Genomic DNA, 21,632 nt, shown 5'->3' on the forward strand with positions numbered 1-21,632 from the left:
TGTGTGTTATGTTCATAGTTGCAGACAGAGCCGAAAGGAACTAGTGAAGGTTTTATTACTGATTTTAAAAATCACTTCTTTGTTTTTTCCAATTTAGTTAGTCTTTGCACAGAGTAAGACAACCAGTGGTCAGAAGAAATTGAGGGCCTGCTGAGCAATATCCATGCTTTTCCAAAACCAGTTGTTATAGTTTGAGCTGGCAAAATGCCAACTGCCTGGTACCCAGTCAAAAAGTCCACTCCCAGAGCAGGAGAGTGAGGGAAAACAGCAGAAACGAGGCTTTAAACACAGTGAGGTTTTTATATTTATACAGAGAAGAGGAGAGCTTAACACAGAATATGAAATAGCACATGGTGACAGGAAACAACAACAGGCTCACCGAGGTCGCCCCAGCTAACAGGTGAAACTCCAAACCAACCAAACCCCCTCCCCAAAGGAAACCTCCCAGCAAGAGGGAAAGAGGAATTAACAGGAATGTGCTCACGTCCCTGGCTAAGCAGACGTGCCGACCGGCAGGAGGGCCTGATATCAGCAGTCAGGGAGCAGGAACCGTCCTGGTCAGAAGCATGGACCGAAGAGCCCAGAGACTCCTCCCACCTTGCTTGTTATACTCCCCGACACTTCCTGATGATGTCAGATGATATGAAATACCTCTATGGCTGCTTAAGTCAGATGATGCCTGTCCCCTCTAATCTGTGTCACAACCTTTGAGGCCTGCTAAAAACTGAGGCCTAAATGGGGACCTATGCTGACTAAAGCCAAAACTACTACAACTACAATCTCTAAAACTGCCAGTTTTTGACATGTTTAGTGCTGTGACAGCTAGTCTATTATTCTTTCTTTTTTTAATTATCTTTTCAGATTAAAATATATGCTCTTTTAAAAGCTTGTGGGTGGATGCAGAGTTCTGATTTGGTTAATTGGTATTATGATTAACTGTTCTTTTCTTGGGACTGAGAAAAAGTGTTAATTACTAGTGAAGTGTGTTAGGCAAATTTTATTTACCTTTTCCAGCATTTGTTATTATAGGTATCATTTAAATGGACAGGAAACTTCTGATTAGATTAAAATCCAAAGATACATATTCAGCAAAACCCTTTTGTTAGCACTTAGGACAGAGATGATTCCAGCCATTTCCAAAATTATCAATTGCAGTGTAAAAAAATAATTGCTCATAGATTTCGTCAGTTTCATCAATGATGTTGGAATTCAGTTTCACTTAGCAGATACCTGTTTTCATCAGGCATTCTAATTCTATCTAATTCTATCAAGGGATAAATTCTGTAAAAAGATACTGAGCTTTCCTGTATTAAAATAATGTATATTGCCTGGGTTTATTTTATATGAGTTTTGTTTATCTGAAAGAAATACTGGATAGCCTTGTTCTTCCGTATAATTCTTCAAACCCTGATGGTCACAAATGGAGAGAATCAGGGAAAGGAAACTATTCCTGCCCTTCCCAATTTCTTTCCATTCTTACTCTGTTGCCCAATTATTTTCTAGTAGTCATCAAATCCAAATTCACTATTCATGCTGTTCGTGTCATTATTTATGTATGAAGGTAAAGAATATGTTGGCAGATAATCATGCCATTTCCTCCAAAAGCGGGATAGTGGATCTATCCAATCCTGTTCAGAAAAACAGCAAGTACCTCCTTAAAAGACACTAAACTCTTGGCCTGCTATTTCTTCCAGAAGGCAATTTGAAGACTTCTTTCATTATAAGACTCCTGAATCTACTGTGTCCTCAGTTTATAAGTGAGAATGGCATTCCATTCTGGTCTTCACAGTGGGGTTTCCCACCAGCTGTTTTTTTTCTCCTAGCAGCCTGTGTGGCTACCACCAGAGTTGGTAACACACTGCCTTTGTGCACCATGGCACCTTCTGTCTATCAGGAAAATCCTTCACAGGCAAAAATGTCATTCTTTCAATGGTTATATAGGTTCTCTGTGAGTGACTATTATACAGCTCTATTAATTTTTAAAAAGCTGGTAGTTGTTTTTTGTGTAAGAAGGCTTTCTGCAAATGCTGACAGTGAACTGTAGTATCATAGTTCAAGTACTGTTTTGACAGCAGTGTTGAACTAACTTATCATATTTGGTGACTGTTAATTAGGAATTAGGTGTTACATTCTGAAGCTGACAGTTATCTGTGTTTTCTCAGTGGGACATAAGTGTGCCTCTCTGAGACCATGCTAATTTGATGACTGAAGATACTGGGGTTTATAACTTGTGGGCCTATTCCTTGAGGGAGAGGTTGACATTTTTGTGTGTAGGAGTACGACAGAGTATATGTCTTGCTGAGTAGACTAATATGATGTACCTTTCTGCTATCACAGACAGTTACAGGTGATGCTGTTCCATTGCCTCCCTAACCAATTCCATTGCACAATTACATAACAATTAGAAGGGAGGAGGGGAGAAGGGACTTGAATGGGCCATTTATTTTCTGCTCAATAGAAAGGGTTATGTAACAATGACCTTTGAGTTTAATTTATGTTGCTTGTGTCTTCTGTGGTAATAGTGCACATGTATAGTCTTTTCTATCTATTTTGGAGTAATATTCTTTATTATCTGCATATGTTTATTTATAGAGTTTTAAATTGCATTTTAATACATCCACATAATAAACACAACACCTTGCATGCTTTGATCAGTTTCTTTGACTGTAGAAAATATTTTTTTTCAGTTGAGTATAGTAAATGCTGATATAAAAGCTACAACAGGCATTCAAATGAGTGAATATTTACAAAAAGATGAAAAGCATGTTCATATTATCCTTGTGTGTTACTTAAAGAATGTTCTAAATGTATGCAGTAGCACTGTGCTGGGGGACTGTAGTCTGAAGTAACATGGGAACTAACATATTAATATCAAGGTAAAGGTACATATTCCCGAGACACATAGTTTTACCTTTTTCAGCTTTTATTATCTTTAGAATAGTGTTCCATTTATTTCATGAATACAGAAGTATTAATTGGCCGTGACATATTCCAAAGACAAAAGAAAGGTCTAATTCACTCTAACAAACTTGTTAGTCACTGTTTATATCAAGAGGATTGTGAATCTTCAGAGAGTAACACTGTTTTTTTCTACACTTTCTTTGTTTATAAATCAAAAGTTTTTAGGTGACCTACAGTGTCTGCTTGTAGTTTGAAATATTGCTTCTAAAGCAGACCTTCACCATGTAGCACAGATACTTATCCCCTAAGATTTATTTTTTAAGTTAATTTGGGGGAAAGAAGGACCAGAAAAGAAGTACATATATTGTGGTGTTTTTAGAGTGGTGGGAATTTTTTGTTCTTTAATGTAGTATTTCAGTTCTAAGATAAACTCCTTCTGAGGTGTGTAATTGCTGATTTCTGTGAGCAGTGGGCCATTTGTGAATGATAAACTCTACATTAAATTCTAAGCAGAATATGGTTTACTTCTGATTGACTATACATCTTAGTACTTCCAAACATTTTCTTAACATTCTTCTCTCTCAATAGATGTAATTTTTAACTTCAGACTTTTAGTACCTGAAGTGTACAGCTGTCTCTGACACTGATGCTTAGATTCATCTTCACTCTCATTAGTTGTGTCAATTTCTAATTGTTATGATTTCACAGTATTTCAGTCAATTGATTTGTGTGATTCATCTGCTGAATACGTGATCTTTAACTTAACAAAAAACAGGGTTTAAAGTTTTCATCCATCCTAATTCAGTCACTGTTTGCTTTGTTCATCCATCACTCTGATCCTCCTAGCAGGGGACAAGACCTAGAGAACAAAACTGGTAGTGACTGTGTAGATAAAAAGGGAATGAATTCTGCTTTTAAGGCATAGAGGGAATAGTCTATAAAAGAAAAAAAAATTGGAATGAAAGTACAGTGTCTTTAACCTGCAGATCTATTGTACCTTTGAAAAGCTTGTACTCTGTAAAAAACATACTGTGGTGCTACAGAGGTTCATAATTACGTGACAGAACACTTTGAAAAGAGGTCACTCTTTAGAAAGTGACCAAAAGGCTTGTCAGGAAAGTAGACCACATTATAAATAATTGTGGAAATGAAGAATGCATTTTCTTAAAATGCCTAGGGATTATTTTAGTGAAATGCAAAATGTCACAATATATTTTTTATTCAACGATAGAGGTATAGAGGTGTGTTATTTATTATCTGACAGAGCCACTTTTTAAATTTAGTGAAGATGATGGGGTCAAGAGTAGTACTCCAAGAAGGAATATGTGAGAAGTTTCATGCCAGATGTGTACAGAAGGTAAGACACCAACACCGGCAAACAGACCTAAATTTTAGTATAAGAATCATATACCTGTAGATAGATAGATAGATAGATAGATAGATAGATAGATAGATAGAAGGTATATGTCTGTACTCATGAATTTAACCATGCTTTTCCTTTTCTTATTTAAAAATGTGGATTTCCAGAACTGTGTGCAGAAATTAATTTTGAATCTATCTGAATCTGAATCTATCATTAAGATAAACATGGATGGTGTCAGAGAAAATGAATGTTTAGAGGTATAATGTTAAAAATAACAAATTGTCTAAATTGGATGTAACATATGCTTAGCATTTTGCCGCTGAAGTTCAGGAACCTTAATTTCTTTTGCTGAATTTTTGACTTTACATGATATCAGATGTTAATGTCCATAGGGCTCTTGCTACAGAATAGAATTGATGCATAATAGTGATAAATCCACCTTTTGTTACATTTAAATTTTAGCACTATGCTGTATATGCAAATACTTGCTTTATATTTGTATCAGTCTTTTCACAAGATAGTATCATATGCATGTAGTGTTCTTTATCTTAGCAAATATGGTAAGTATTTTATCTTTACTGCTCAGCATTCTGTGTTTTGCCTTGTACAGTAACAAGATGTTCTTAACTAGTTGCTATTTGTATTGATACTTGTAATATACACAAGTAGTTAAGTATGTTAACAGTTGTTCCCTTCAGAGGGCTCACTTGTACTTTGCCATATGTTTTGTTTGCTTGCAAAGAAAAGGCATCCTTCGAACAGTATCATGCCCTTTGTTTGTCATTTTGCAAAACTGTTTGTTTAATTACTTATAAATCTTTAAAAGCATGCTTAAATTGAATAAACCCAAATCTATAACTTTGAATGTCAGTTCAGGTATGTCTATTTATTTTTTATTTGTGAATTACCTTGTAGGAAGTGTGGTAATTTACAGCAGATTATGTGATTGCATATACTTGTAACGCTTGCCATATGGTCAGGCAATGAAGGCTGTCATCTCGTTATTACTGAATGACAAACATCATGTTAAAATAATAAAACACAGAATAGGAAGTACTCACATTCATTTATCTTAAGGTAGAGTGAGTAATTGAAATAATACGAATACTACCATCTGAAGTGTCACACAGTTTATGCTTGCTTATCATCTATATTTCAAAACTATAATTTTGTTTGCCAGGTACTACATAATTTTTATCTCTATGGATATACAGAGTTATGATGATACCTTAGGGATAGATGTAGAAGCTATTCATTGTTCATTTCCTTCCAGCTGTCATACATGACTTTAAGTGCTACTGAGTGCAAAAGGTTGCTTTAAAGAGCTGAGAAAATAATAGCAGAAACTCAGTTTAGGAACATGATTGAAGACAAGTATTGGTCTAACACCTTGTCACTGGGGAGGAAAGTGCAAACTGTGATTTTAATCATAAACCTTTGTTTCATTGAAGCTTTTGAAAAAATACCTTCTATTGCTAATTTCACCCAGTAACTTTAGGTAGCCATAACACAATGTCACTTCATTGTGGCAGGGCTGTGAATTTCCATAATGAAAAGTAGCAGTGCGTAGGCATTAATGTTAAATATTTGCTATCAAACTCACAAATTCAGCATCAAATTCCTGAATGTATTATATGAATTTTAAGCAGCTCTTGTCCTAATTTACAGTGTACATTAAGACCTCTTATTTATCTGAGTCACATCTGTAGTATCCACTTTAATGAATTTTAAAATAATTTGAATGCATTGGAAAAATGTCCCTGTAACAACATGTAGGCTTTATTGAGAAACAGTACAGTTTTGATATTTTCAGTGTAAAAGATAGTTTTGACATTTTGTAATGCTACAAAGGGAGGGAATTCACCAGCGTTTTACCTGGTAACAAGTTGAAGTTAGCCATGTCCATTCTTGAAATATATCTTTCCAAACCATGTCCAGACACATCTAGAGCCCCTGACACTTCCCCTAGTGAAGGTGTGAGGATGAAGCTTGTACCAAACCAAGCAAAAATATTTCTTCAAGTATTTAGTGGTTATTCACAAAACTCACTCTGCTGCCCTCTCCAAGTTTCTGGGGAAATCTCATAGACTAAATATTCATTTTAGTATCTGCTAAAATTAACATTACCCCTTCATTCTAGAACTTGTGAGGTTTAGTTGCTGCTTTATGTGAATATTCCAGAACATCATAGAGAAACAGTTTATGGTTAATGGCCTTGAGTATGTGTAAACATCAAAGGACTTTACAAGCAAAGCATATATTAAATATATAGGTAGAACATTTCTTCAGTATTTACACAAGAAGCTTGTAAAGTTGAAGTTTCTTAATTGAAACAGAATAGATTTTCTCTTTCAGTGAATAGAAAATACATATAAGTGTTCATATTTTTAGGTGCTGAGTTTCTGATTTCTCTTGATATTTTTGTTTGGGCTTTTTTGTAAGATCAAATTAATATTTTAGTTGTGTATTTATGATAGTTGAAAGAACTTGTTGATTTAGACAGCTAGTGAAAAACTGACTATATTTCAAAGTAGTAATCCTTCTGAAAATGTTTTTTAAATTCAATTAGTATGTGTAACCAAATCAGTAATGAGCTCAAGATGCATCAGGAAGATTCATTAGCATACTTAAACTTCTCTGTCACTTTGCCTGGAATTTTAACTTCTTTTACCATCTGGCCTTTGTTCAACAGCTGTATTATTGCAGCTGAAATGTTTTCATCTGCTCTACATTAGAATTATTTTTAATTTAAGGACTACAGGTTGCTTTTGTCCTTGTGCTTCATGTAAGATTATTCTCATATAAAGTATATTTGAAAACATAATTTGAGTTTTTTTACTGGATAGGTTGAAATATTGTGACTGCTAAAATTGCTTTTGTTAGGTACAACAACTACAAAGAAGATTCAAAGCTATTGAAGGGGAATTAAAGAAACAGAAAGCAGTAAATAAAGACTTACTGAGTCAGAAAGTTTATTTAAAAGAATCTTTAAAAGTGCAAAAGGAAGACGGAGACACAAGAGAAAGAGAACTGAAAACTCTGCTTAAGAGGATCTGTGAAATAAAAAAGGAAAAAGCAGAACTTCAGTTAGTGATTGATGAGAAGGAAAAAGAAGCTGCCTCTTTGAAGGGTCAAGTGGCAGAAGCTAACAAGTTGAGAAATGAAAGTGAAGATTTGCTGAGTCAAGTGCAAGAGCAGAAGTGTTTGCTGGATAAAGCCAAAGCAGTGGCAACCTCTGGGCAATGTAATTGCAAGATAACAGGCACCAAGGTTAAATTTAAAACAGCTAAGGAAAAGAGCTCTTTGGGACATCATGGAGCTTTTCTCAAACAGTCCATCAAGGTTATGAGTACCGTATTTGAGAACTTCAGTAAGGACGGCTGGGAGGATGTGAGTGAAAGCAGGTACGGCTCTCATTAACTTAGCCCTGTAGAGGGGACACTGTGCATATGTAAAGCACTAGCAAATGGAGATTGAATTTCAACTACTGTTGATTTGGTATTCAAAAAAAATACTGTCAGATCCTTTGAAATATCTTGGGAGGTCTTGTTCTGAGCTTATTGACTGAAATTTGCATGTGAAATTAGCCACAACTGCATGAGTATTTGAATAGGTGCCAGGAAACCCAAAAGAAGGCAATGCTTGATTTCTTCCAGTGATGCTATTTTCATGCAGTCATGAGGCTTGAAATTGACAGTTTGGCAGGTTGATTTAATTTGCTGGCCCTTTGCATATTCACCACTGACAGCTAAGGATTCCCAGGCAAGCCTACTAAGTCGGTTTAGTTATCTTGTGACATGCCGACCCGGGAGGAGAAACATTTTTTCCCCTTAATTTAGTTAGATAAATTTTGAATGACCCATTTCAGCTTGCTAGCAGATGTCTACAAGCTGTTTAACATTCTTTAAATTAAGAACCATCCACACTAATTATTTCATGTATGTTTTATGCACAGTCATTGTACTAACTTTAATTGAATGATGGTTAAAAATCCGTTCTTTAAAGGTAATTGTTACCACATACAGTCCTAGTCATGAGTCACAAAGCTCTCAGAAAATTGCACTGGCAAGCCAAGTAAACATTTAGAATTTTTGTCTCTTCCATTTGTCCCTACATACTTGAAGAGGCAGCAGAAAGCCACTAGGTAAATAACTTATCCCACCTTGTCTTTCGGGACTTTGTCCTAAGAGGCAAGCAAAGAAATTTCTCAAACCTGTATTTTTCCAAAATACAGGAAGGGCGGCAAAAGAGTAAAGAATGTTCTTCATAGACTTCTTGTTGGCTCTATTTGTCATACAGAACAAATCAATATTGGCAAATGAGACCCTGCTTCTTCCTCTCCCTGTGCAAAATAGGGTCTTTTTGAACACAGTATTTTGAGCAAGATACCTAATTAAGAACCATGTAATTTGTCTGTTAATATCATTAATGTAAAGCTTGTTTATTTTTCTATAATGTTGCAACTCTGATTTTAACACAAAACATACTTATTTGCACATATGCAAATGTGTATGCACGTTGCAATTATTGACCTTTTTATTTCATTTACTATGTTGTTCTCTTTAAGAGCAAAATTGAGCAAGTACATTGTCATTCCACTTTGAGGTTGAAGTGAAGTGGAAAGTAATTACATAGCTTCAGTTGTCATAGCTAGCCATAAATATTACTTTTGATAATCTGTAAAAATGCTGGGTTAGGGAGTTGTTGTAGAAAAATAGGGAACATTTTTGAAAGTGAAGCTTCAAGGTGTCATTCTCAGCAAGTTAGTGAAACATCTTCGTTTAGTTCCCTCTTTTACTTATTAATAAATTCTGTTCTTTATTACTAGTACCTGCCTCTGAATTTCTAAATTCAAGCCTTCCATTTTCTTAATAGAACATTCCTTCAAATCATTCAGGTGAGGGAAATATCTCAGCACCTTTAAACCATTGCATTGATTTCTTTTCTTATTAGTCAATAAGACATACCAGTGTGTCAGGACAGATTTTGAAAAGTATAAACATGCTTCTGTGTGAACTCTTCTCTCCAATTTGAGGCCTTTTCTCTGGTTAAATAGCCTCCATCTCTAAACCATAGATTTTTATGATGGTGCAACTTAATTTGAACTCAGTTATGTCTTTTTAAAATCTTGCTTTAAAGTGTAGCAAACCAGAATACCCTTTTGTCAAGGGATTTCCTCACAAATCTGTTTTCACAAATAAATAGCCACTGATGCTATAGAAAATAATATATCCGTGTTTTAAAATAGACTTCACTGAATATAAGAAAGCAAATGATAATCTGGGGTAAGGCAGTGAGAAACCATCAATTAAGAGCACATGAAGTGCCATTTTAAGGAAAAATTTGAAAAAAGTTGAAGTTTCAGGTCCAGTGTCTCTACTCAGTGAAAGGATTACCAAGTTTACAGAATTTAAAAGCACTCCAAAAGGATGCTAAACAGAGATTTCACTGAAGTGAGTTTTTTGAGTTTGTCTCAGTCAACACCACAAATAAAGTTCAATTAAAGCAAAATGTTATGAAGTGTTATGCATTTGCTTGTTTTAATATAAATGTGAAAATGAAGGAAATTAGGAATTTAGTAGGTTATGAGCCATTCACCAACTTGAAATACTGTGAAGTATCTTCATTTATGTCAGTTTTTTAGATTGTAACAAAAACTGTCCTTTAAGAAGCTACTGGAGTCTCAGGCCTCCCTGTGTTGTAGAGATTCCATTTGACACAGGAGAACTTGATAAGACCATTTCGTTGATAGATTTCTTCTTTATTTGTTCATAAAATCCGTTGAATAAGTCACCTTGGTACTATTTGGATTTTATATTTGTTTCTCGTCTTTCTTGTATGTGTTAATTTCTATGTACCTAACTAGTAACACTTTGTAAATTTTAATATTTATCTTGATTTTGTTTTCCTGAATGTGCTGTTTCAGTGACTGAAATACGAACTTGTGAAAGTTTGGAAACAGTGACTGGGAAGACAGTGCAAAACATTGATCCACTGTCATGCAGAAGTAAACAACAAGAAAAAAACCCTGCAACATGGTTCATTCAGAAGGCAAAACTGAGCAATATAATGAAAAGGTATGTAGTAGAACTTGTTTAGTTCTCCTGTGCAGAGTGTTGAAGTTTATTATTACCACTGCTGTTTTCCTGTCTTAACTAATTTGACTCTTCTTGTGAAGTGAAAATAAAATCTGCTTCCAGATATTCAGTGGATTGATTCATTATCATTTAGAATATTTTCTGAACAATTAGTCTGCAAAAGTATTTTGAGAGGTTGTCAGAAGTGCAAAAGCTGATTAAGAAATAGAAATCCACTATGAGCTAGTGCTGCTGTCTCACAGGCCAGACAAAGAATGTCACAGACATCCCATTAAACTTTCTCTCAATCAGAAATGCCGTACAGAGTAGGCTGACCTAACCCATAAGAGAGAAACAGCAACATCCCTCCCTCCCCTCTAGCCAAATGTTATATTGACTAATCAAGCATAAGCATCTCTCAGTTTGTTTGGTGTGCACTGAATGAGTTGTCTCCATTTTAAAAAGATGCTTTTGACTCTATCTGTGTCCAGGAGATTCTATCTTGAGAAAAGTATACTTTTGCCTTCTTCTTAGCCTATTTACATTCATTTTCTGGGATGTGAACTGCTTGTCTCATTGTTAACATCTATATGCAGTTTTCTCACAGAAGAGGGCCAGCTGGTTCTTTCTAAGGTCTTTAGAGGCTTCGTACAATCTATAACGGATGACTCATTCTTGGACTTGGGAACAGTGTCTAATACTTCTTCCCTTGTGTGTTTGCCCAAATAAATCAGTTCACAGAATATGAAATGCTAGCAGATATTTTTTCTTAGTTCAAGAAACAGAGAACCAAAATAGTGAACAAATTGCTGCTTTTGATAATTAGTTTGAAATTCATTTTTATGGTAATATAAGAAAAGGTTAGAAAACAAATTATATTTTCTTACTTTCCAAAATTTTAAGCAAATACAAACTGTCTGGTCTTGTTATATCTTCTTGATTGTTCCATCAAAAATTTGTGGGTCAATAAAAATTAAAAAAAGGAAAATTTTTATGTAGCCATCTGTTGATGTAGAATACATAGTGTAAGTAGGTGCATATGATATATGTGAAAATCTGATGGAGTGTCCCACTCCTGTTATCTTCTGCTGCTCCTGAGTGAGGACATACAAGGCAGGGAATCCACGAGGCTCTGTTCTCTTTTGCTTGGTAGTGAGACACAGCCATTACCTCTTCTGTAGGCCTCTATGGCATTTATTCTCTGTTCCTACTGGAAAAGACAAATAGAGAGATATTCTGATACACATATATAACAGACTGGTGAAACTGCAGCATACACAGAAAGCATCCTGAGAGCCTTAAGCAGTTGAATATGCTTCAGCAGAACTTCTCCCATGTTTCAGGAAAAGATTTGAAAACATGGTTTGTAACTGCAGAAGATAGTATCGCACAAAGGTTTAGTATTGGCAGTTGGGAACACTGATTTTTAACAGAATTCTTGAATCCATCCAGAGGATTTAAGGACTTTCCAACTGTGTCATGGTATTCTCATACAAAGAAAGGCTAGAGCAATCTCTTAAGTCCTGAGCTATTCCAGGGGTTGGAGATGAGATCATTTATGATACAATGTCTTTGTCAGTTTTGCACATAGTATAAATATATAATGCCCTGTGCAGTATCATCAGAGTTATTGGCCTTCCCTTATAGCTCATCAATTTATTAGAGCTCTGGCCTAGGGTGGAGATCTCCATCTTTGTGCTGCAGGCATGGATTGTTTGCTCATCATCTGCTGAGACCTCAGCTCTTAGACCCTCCAGTTGTGTGGTGATTGTACAATCCAGAATTCATTAGATATCTTGCAATGTCAGTAATTTGTTCAGTGCAGTTAGTAGGGAAAGTGTTGCTCTTTACTCTTTTAAAATTGATTAGCAGTTATTTTAGTTATTAGTATTTCCAGAAATATATTCCATGATACCACATAAAGATTGCAATCTGAAGACTTTAGAAATTGGATTAATGTTGCAGAATTCCAGAACAAAAATGTTTAAAAATACACTGAGCATTTAATAATCAGCAAAGTAGCCCTTTGATTTGGGAGTAAGCCATGCTCTGGCCATTTTCATTTTACATATTGAAAACAACATTCATCTTCAGTCTGTTCTTCTGTCACTGGGTATTGGATAGGTTCTGGAAACAGCTGATTTTTCACATCACATATTTAAAAGGCATGCAGCAGACTTCTGTTAAACCTTGGTCAAACAACATTTTATTTTGCATGTTCATACAGATTCATCCATCTTCTAGTTACAGCTCAGTGTCAAATCTGGTCTTCCTCCTTTTGATCTAATGGGCCACTATTCCTTTTCAGTTTCACTTTGGTATCTTGTAAAATAGGATACTGTAGACTTTCAAATAATACAGACCTACTGGTAAATTTGTATCTTATCTAAAAAATAGTGTATATGTAAACAGTCTTCATTTTTCTCTGGGATTCATCAGAAAAGGCTATGACTTACCTGTAACAGTTCTTTGTTCCTTTTCCATTTGATGAGAAAGTACCCCTTGCTGGCTGATGTTGTAAGACTGATTTTCAAATTAGAATTCATTAAAATGTGTGTATTATTTGAAGTAGTTTTTGTTGTTTCAATTCAAACTTGCAGTATCATGGTTGGTGTGTCACAATAAAGAGTTGCTAGTTTTATGCTTCTGGTTTTTATTTAGTGCCATTTACAGAAACAAGAACTAGAAAAATGGTGTTCCAAGAGGAGGAAGATATACCTCATAACATCACATCCATCAATTCTAAGCAAAGGTAGGAATATTATATGTTTTTGGCACCTTTTTAAGTAAGATTGACAAAGCATTCCTACCTATCAAAACCTGCATTATATTACAAAACCCCACTGAGTGCTGCTACAAAATTTGCTTGTTTAAATTTGTAAGTGTACTTTCAACTATTTAACTCATTATTTTAAAGTGAAATTATCATATAATAAGTGGCCATCAACCAGCATCTTTTCTCACATTTAAAATATACTCCGTTTTTCCTGTCACCTGTTGAATCTACTGACTGCTGTGGGGCTTTTCCACTACCTTTTGTTCATGTTTGCCCCTTGTAGCCAAAACTGCTGATGAAACAAATTAACTTTTTTTTGGCTTAGGCCTTAAAAAGACCAGCCTGCTAACAAGACACTGAAGACACTGAAGCCCTTATTTTTGGTAGTACCAATCAGAGACACATTTTAAACTTGCATGTCCCTGTGGAGATTGCAGTATTGGCACTTCAAAAAAAGTGAACTAAGATTGCTTATAGGTTGACTGTTTCTATATGTTTTATATGTTATATGTTTTTATAGGTCAATTGTTAATTTACCAATTTCCTTACTGAAAAATATTTTAGAGACTCCAAGAGTGTTTTGAAGGCCCAAAACAAAATCAGAAATCATGTTAATTGTGATGGTCTGTCAGTTTAGTAACATACCATTTTATTTGGTGAACAGAGCTAAAAGGAGAAATCTCACTGTCCAGAAACCAGGCTACTCTGTTACTCTACTACAAGAAAGGATTAAGTCACTGCAGAAGCAGATACCTGTTTTACAGAATGAAAAAAAGACTGCAGTGGCTTTAATGAAGGAGATGAAAGAAACCAACAAAAAACTAACAAATCAGCTACATTTGGCTGATAAGAGACTTCAAACTAGTAAACTGACCATAGAGCCAAAGTACTTTTCATTATGGTGTCTTAAAATGTTCAGCTTAATTCTATTGCACTTCTGTAAAATTTTGGTAACACTGATTTTTGTATTTTAATTTATTATAGTAAAAATTATGAAAAATCTCTTAGCATTCTTTCTCTGAGATTCTGAGTCAGTTATTGTGTACAAATGATACTGAGACCTGGTTTATTATTACATGAACCTAATTCATTTATCTTTCTGAAAGCAAAGTAATCTTCTTAGTGACATTTTATGTGCATTTAAATAAATGAGGGAAGTTTCACTTTTAGCCTGTGGTCTGCAAACTTTGCTGAAAATCCAGTCAGTCCACAGGAACTAGCACCTATTCCTCTGTGAAGAATAGGCACCGTCTCCTTATGCTCCAAGACAACTGGAGGTTTCTTCTAAAGGGGGCTTAGACCAGTTCCATGTGTATTTTATCCCATCTTTCTCTGTTGAGGTGGAAAGCTGGAGAACAAAGTTAATGAAAATAGAGACTAATAAACTATGTGGTGAACAGCCCAAAGATGCCAGCTTTCTTCTCTGCTTCAGTCTTTGTTCCTATTTCATCTTTTTCCATTCTATTACTCCTTTCTGGTTTTCCCCATTCTTATTTATATATGTGTTTTGTGTTAATCTATATGCAGCTCCTCAGCTGGAATTCTTTTCTGTTCATACTATAGTGATTGGTTTGCCCTTTATAGAGCTGAATCAACAAACACTTATGCAGTAATTGTCTCCTGTTGGTCACACACACATCCTGCTTCCAGAATTATAGTGCTACAACAGATGGACTTGCTGGAAGGAGGCAGACATTAAAAAAGAAATCAACTCCCCTCACTCTCAAACTTCTTTGCATTTCTGTCTTTGCACAGAAGGCAGAAGCAGTATCAGGAGCAGCACTTTTCACTTTCTTAGGGCTAGGGAACTGCTAATTTCCAGAGAAAGGAAAACCTCATTTCTGTTACTCATTTTGCATAACTATATATATGTAATGAATTGTTCAAAAAGATTTTCCAAAGTCATTGGAACTAATAAAGATTTGTCTATCTTACAAACAGTGTCATAATATAAAGTTTCATGGACAGTATAAACTTCACAGGAAATTACATGTGTAATTTACCTAAAACATTCTGATTTCTCAGACATGTTCATGATTTGCGCTCCTAGAAGACTACACCTTAGATGTTCATAGAAGAGCAATGTGAGAAATAAAATAGAAAACACCATTATCAGAAAACTGTTTAAAAAAGACAAAGGAAAGGTTGGGGGGTGGGGGGCAAAATTGGTGTAAAGGTAAGAGCTACTATAATGTGAAAGACTGTCTAAAATCAAAATAGTGTGTCTTTAAAACCAAACCAGTTTTCTTTCACTCCATTTTTCTGGAAGGTTTTAAAAAAGGAAAAATGGTCACTGGTCTGTTAAAGAGTGGTGCATTCTAAGCAAAAATAAATAAAAGGTATTGCAGGTACTCAAGGAAAAAATCTTTATTAGACATGCACATTTTTTTCCTTCTCAGCAAACACTTCAAATTCCCTTTCTTACAACTAATTACTCTTCAGATGCCATACTAGTGCTACCAAGTGGGAAATTTAAAGCAGAGGCTTGGGCTACTTGCCAAGTGAACATTAAGGTGGTAAAGAACCTACACAGTCACTGCAGGGTACACTGATGTTTTAGAGAGAGAACCCTGATTCAGACAGATCAAATTATTGTAAAGCACACATTTGTGTGGGGGATTTTTGGTGGTTTTTTGTAAGAAATGGAAGTGAAGTTTTAAGACACTGCAAAAGCAATAATTTAAAAAAAATAATAATTTTGACTATCAAGAACACTTGTTATTGTTTCTTCTTAATACTTCTGTTACTCTTACTCTAGATTTTAGAATTTTCTTGCCCTGGTAGAAAGTGAAAAAGTGAGAGAAACCATGAAAAAATAAAAGGTTGCAACAATCTTTGGATTTAGGAAACTCTTAAACATTTCAAGAGTGTCAAAGTTACTAATATCCAAAAATAAGCTTCCATAAACCACCATAACCATAATGTTCTGAGTTAACTTAGTGAACTTGTGATCCTGGGCTAAGGTAAGTACAGCAAACTAGCAACTGTAAACATTAACAGCATGGCTTGGATGAGATGCCATGTTGCCTGAATTTATCTAGGAAAATAAATCCTTTAGCAGACAAGGGCAGATGTTTGTGCAGTCAGTCTTTCATTATAATCCCCAAGGAATCTAGAAGATCGACTCTAGATTTAAATGTTCCAGATGTTCATTTTGAGACAGATTTTACAGTTCATGCAACCTAAGGATTGTGTGGCATCTGTTGATTTTCAGAATATAATACATGGTATTGTGTATTTTTCTTGAAGATCTGCACAGACATTTATGTACATGTATATTTGTCTGCTCTTGAGTTCAAAATTCTGGACTCCAGTTCTGGTTTTGTTTGGCCTTATAAGTGCTTTGCAGTAATGTAGATTTCTGGCTTTGTTTCATTTCTGCAAAAACAATTCCTTGCATTTTTCTAAAAAAAAATACTGTAAAGTGACTGCACATGTAAGAGTCAAGGCTTGCGTTCTCTGAAGGTTCACATTAACACTGAGGCAAGACCATCCATATGGAGGTACAGTAGCTAGATTTTGCTGTGGTTGCATAGAAATGACAGCTAGACCAGATCCTTTATGTAGAAGCAATGGTATTTACTATTTTCTTAGTTTCTAAAAGTAGCATTTGAAAGAAGTAATTGGAAAAATCCAGGTTTTTTTTCCTAAGGTTTATTCCTCTGCACCCCTCATCTCTATCATTGACTGCTTATAAAAAGTGTGTTTTTATTGCCTACAACACAGTAATTATAATTAGTTTTATGTACTGTCATTCTTGTTGCAAAATACCAGACGAAGTATATTGAATAAGAAGTCGCTAGTGCTTTGCTTATTCATGTCAAGGCTATTCACAGGTCCACTGCTTAAAGGTACCATAGGATCATTTTCATAAGTTCTCCAGTGTTTCTCCGGTTATGTCACAGGAGAAGCTGCATTTCTTAATGGAATGCCACGGGTATTTGCAAAGTGGTTGTGTCTACTTCAGTAGGAAACCTGAATCTCAGAGTAAGAACAAGTTGACCAGTCAAATGCTGACAGATCCTTTGAAGAGACTTGTGTGAAAGCTTAAGTAAACGTGTTTTTTGGGTGCATTCCTGTGGATATATTGTTGCCTAAAATTTAGGAAAAAGCTTTTTGAGACAACATTAGTATATGTGAGGTAGAAAGCAGTTCTTTAATAAGTATTTTCAAGTACGTGGTGTATGTACACACGCAGCATGTGGGTGTAGGTGACAAAGTGTGCACTATGCATAGGGGTGCTTACTAATTTTATAACACTACTTAGTTACCATAACTAAAGGTCACATCCAATCCAAGAACTGTCCATTCTGGTGCCACCTCACAACCTCCTCCAGACCTGCCCCATGGCATGCCTCCTTGGATTTGAGTCAGGAGTCTCAAGACCCTTTGCTTCTTCACCTTCATCATCTTCACACCACTTTTCCCTTTTTGGAGCTTTTCCAAGGTCCCTAGTTCTTCAACTTGTTTGACTAAACAAGTATCTTCTTACTCTAGTCCTGGTACCTGCGTGCCAAACATGATGTTCTGGCAGCTATCTTGGCATTAGCACAGAAATTCCGGAATGTAGCACAGAGGTAGAAACTGCTAGTTGCTAAATGTAAGAAACTTATTCAGCTATATAAAAATCTACAAATCTACAAATATATACATATATTCAAATATATAAAGTCCTAATGCATCAATATCACTATGTTTTTGCTGAGCTGGGGTAGAGAGCTATTTGCTTTTTAGAAGCCTCTGCACATTTTAACTGTAACTCACACTACACTTTTCTTCTGACGCTATTTTAAATATGCATCCAAACTTTATTTTAGCTATTTGATTTTTTTATTTCTTTGAATTTTAAGGGAACTTCCCCCCTGAGCTTGTAGTTTGTTTATTTAGTAGATTATCTCAAGCACGGAAAGGTATGAGCATGAAAAGCAGAAAAGTAAAGCGCTAAAGGAACCTTTTTATTCTTTAATGCTGTGGCTTTCATTACGTATTCTTTTGACTATTTTTGTATTTTTTGACCATAGTATCTGATGACATTTCAGATTTTGGTATTGCATCTGCAAAATCAGCACCGCAGCTTCACTCCTCTTACGGTACCCAAACATGAGTAAATTAGCCAATTTAGTGTTATTCAATTATACTGAAACAAAGACAGAACTAGATGCATTGTAAATTGTTGACCTTAAGTAATATTTATACAAAGATCCCACTTAGACTCTAGTTTTCCTGAAGAGATTTTTCATTCTTTAAAGATGTATTGTTATGTAACAATTTTTTTGCATGTCTGTGGTTTCCATAAAGCAAATTTTCAGAATAACCATGAAATTATAAACTGAATGCTCTTTGTAATTATCTTGCAATAAGATAAAACTGCTTTTGAAACTTCCTCATTTTTCTTTATTGCAGAAAATGTGTAATTACTTGCACAGATTTTGTGGACTTTCTATATAAATATTTTCCAGTTAGAAATTCTTGTAGACATATCCAATTGCTGCCTATCAAAATACTTTTACACATCTCCTGGGTTTGTGTTTTTGACTGCTTGTACATGGAAATACTCCAGAGCATTTGTGCATTTTTACTAAGCTCATAAAAGAGCTTCTGCATTTAGTGTCATCTTTTCTTATATGAAGTGTTGAGCTTTTTTGTCCTCTAGTACGATGAAAAGATAATTCTCATTTTGTACATAAGATAGGACTAATCATACCCACAGAACATCTGAGTGATAAATTTTTATAAAAAATTCTATAATTAATAAAATTGGGAATTCTAAGTTAATGATAAATATTTATTTTTGCAAATAAAATTTGCAAGAAATTTCTGCTACGTCAGTAGTATATGCAGGAAATCTTGCTTTCATATATACAAGTATTTTTAAAAAAGGTAAAAACAGAAATGCTGTAATGGCCTTATATTTTAATAGATAAGAAAAGATCTTGTAAGATTTCAGATTATTTCTGCTCTGTTAAACAATGTCCCTTGCCATTCTTACAGGGCACACTTAAGTCTGGAACTTCTTACTTTCGTCTGTCTTAAAAATAGAAACCCTTTACAGACACCGTTTTAAACACTTTTGCCAAACTTGGTGCAAAATCAGTTCTGCAGCTGTCCACTTATGGCACAAATTCTAATGAAACAATCAAAGAATTCTGTGAAGCAGTTTAGGAAATTCTGTTCCCAAAAATGTCCAGAGAATCATGATTTCTTTCCCTTCCCTTCTTTAGGAGGATATAGATAATCTTTTCCTAACTGCTTTTAATAAGAGCAGTTTAGGTTAATTTGGGGGAACTGTAATCTTTGAGCATAATATTCAAAAAGAAGTAATGAAGGTTTCTCAAAAATATTTAAAAATCAAACCAGCAAATTTTCTATTCTACTTTTTCTTAAAAGGCAGCAATGAAAAAGTAAACCAGAAGGGATAAATGTATGATAAAGAAGGATAAAATGCCTGACCTTTCCAGAGTTTGCAAATGCAATCTAAGATAGCAGAGGCTTGTCTAATAATTGAACTAAACTATGTGTCAGCATTAGGCTGAAGTCTTCTGAAAATCTGATTGAGTGTAAATTCTGGTTTTTACTGCTGAGATCAACACTGCTACTACCTTTGTATATATGTGCCTTGAAGAGACCTGTTTGCAGGTACAGTAGATAATTAAAAGCTGAAAACACACCCCCAAACTATGTGTTCGTGAAAGACTCACCGCATTGTTCCTGGCCTGAGCAGCAACATGATTCTATGATTCTGCAATTCTATGATTATCCATAGATAGGAAAAATTGTCTGTATTGTACTTCAAACTTTAATTTTTTTAGAATTTAAGTTCAATTTCTGGGCCCTGCTTGTAATTTTTGAAGGCTTTGAATCAAAAATAATGAGAAGATTAGATTCTTCTCTGTTGTAGTTTTATTAAAGCTTTGCTGAGCCTAATAAATAAAAAATCAGGCTATGCAGTCACTCTTATAAAGGCTGGAAACAGAGAGAGAAAATGCTTTGTGACTCTCTGAGACTTGAATTCACTCCTTTCAAGTCCTACTCTGAAATTCAGCCTGGAATGAAACACAACCAGCTAGTTAAATATGTTTGTTCAGACTTTTGGTTACTAAATGAGGAAATCTCTATGAAATAGTTCCTCTAACCACTGATTGCTGCTGAAGTTGACTTGGAAATAAAATAAGAAATTGCCAAGGGTAAACATGAAAGTAACTGACCTTTTAAAATGCCTCTACTTCAAATTTTTTAAAATTATTTTTATAGTTTGCTGCATTGAATGCTTACAGCCTCCTGAAGTCAGTTTCATTAACAGAACTGCACTGTAAAATATATTTATTGTGAAATTTGCTGTTATTATGAAACAACAATAAAGCAAAGTAGCTTTTGCATTTATATTGATCTCTGAAGAAAAATTACAATAGACCTGTTGCATTATTGATGAACAGCATTCAAAGCACATTGCATGTAGGAAATGAGTCTCATTCATAAATTAAAGAGAACAGTTGGCATGAAATAGTACTGTGAGACTTATACTCCTGTGAAAATGAAATAACTTAGAGACAGGTAAATTCTAGAAAAATATATTGCAAAAGAACATTTTGGAGACTACATGAACTTCAGACAACATACTTACAATCAGTGCAATTTATATTGCCATATCATTTAAAATCCTGAAAGGTATTCTACATTAGAAGAAAGAACCTGTATCAAAAGAATTAGCATGCTCTTGTAATGTTACAAGCAGAGGTAGTGTACATATCTGTAAGCATATATAATGTGTTTATATCTAATAATATATTAATAGAACATATATAGAGAATATACAACATACTTGTACATATATTGAAATAAATCCTGGAAGATACTATCCTGAAATTTTTACATTATCATTTTCCTGGGTTATGTAGCTTATTTTTTTTCACCTTCTGTGTGATTTGATCTAACTTCTCTTGAGCATTATTATTAGGAAAAAAATCACCATTCAAAACTAAACTCAATTTGCATTTTTCCCCACAAAATTTGCTGAATATGATACAATTTGAGACCTGGAAAAGCTCAACAAATACTGTAATAATAGGATTTTGTTTTGTGCTCACAGGATCATCTTGTGAATTCACAGGAACATCTTGAATTCACTGTCATCTGCCCATTAGATAAAGTTAAGCATAAAGCTTGACTGGATTCTTGAACCTCCTCCACTAAGTAAAGGTCTATAGGTAATATATAGTTTTGCCAGAGAATATTTATTCACCATCAAATCGCATTCAAAGAAAGTTCATTGATTTGGAAATAATTATTTGTGTGTTGGCAAGAGATTACATTTCAGCTCTGGCAGTCCAGTTTTCTCTAATAGATTGTCACAGTAAACCAGTTTGGGTTGCAATTGCCTTCATGCTGGATTTTTTACCTAACGGTCCCTCTTTTCTCTCTTTCCCAGCCAAAATAAATGTTTTCCTGATCATGTTCTTATGAAAAGTTTTCAAGGCTCACAAGAAATTGGGGAGATAATTTTATATTCCTTCTTACT

The 21,632-nt window shown here is 34.7% G+C and overlaps 1 protein-coding gene across 1 annotated transcript in view; it reads left to right on the plus strand.

Annotated features, from left to right (window-relative positions):
• The window catches only part of CNTLN (centlein), a 200,530-nt gene that overhangs the window by 127,962 nt on the left and 50,936 nt on the right, over positions 1-21,632 (plus strand). The window contains 7 exon segments of the mRNA XM_071581574.1: positions 4,166-4,249; positions 5,568-5,575; positions 7,148-7,668; positions 10,216-10,280; positions 10,283-10,341; positions 13,003-13,091; positions 13,773-13,996. Coding sequence (XP_071437675.1) covers positions 4,166-4,249; positions 5,568-5,575; positions 7,148-7,668; positions 10,216-10,280; positions 10,283-10,341; positions 13,003-13,091; positions 13,773-13,996 — 1,050 coding nt within the window.

This window comes from Pithys albifrons, chromosome Z, assembly GCF_047495875.1.
Source record: "Pithys albifrons albifrons isolate INPA30051 chromosome Z, PitAlb_v1, whole genome shotgun sequence".
NCBI classification, from domain to species: domain Eukaryota; kingdom Metazoa; phylum Chordata; class Aves; order Passeriformes; family Thamnophilidae; genus Pithys; species Pithys albifrons.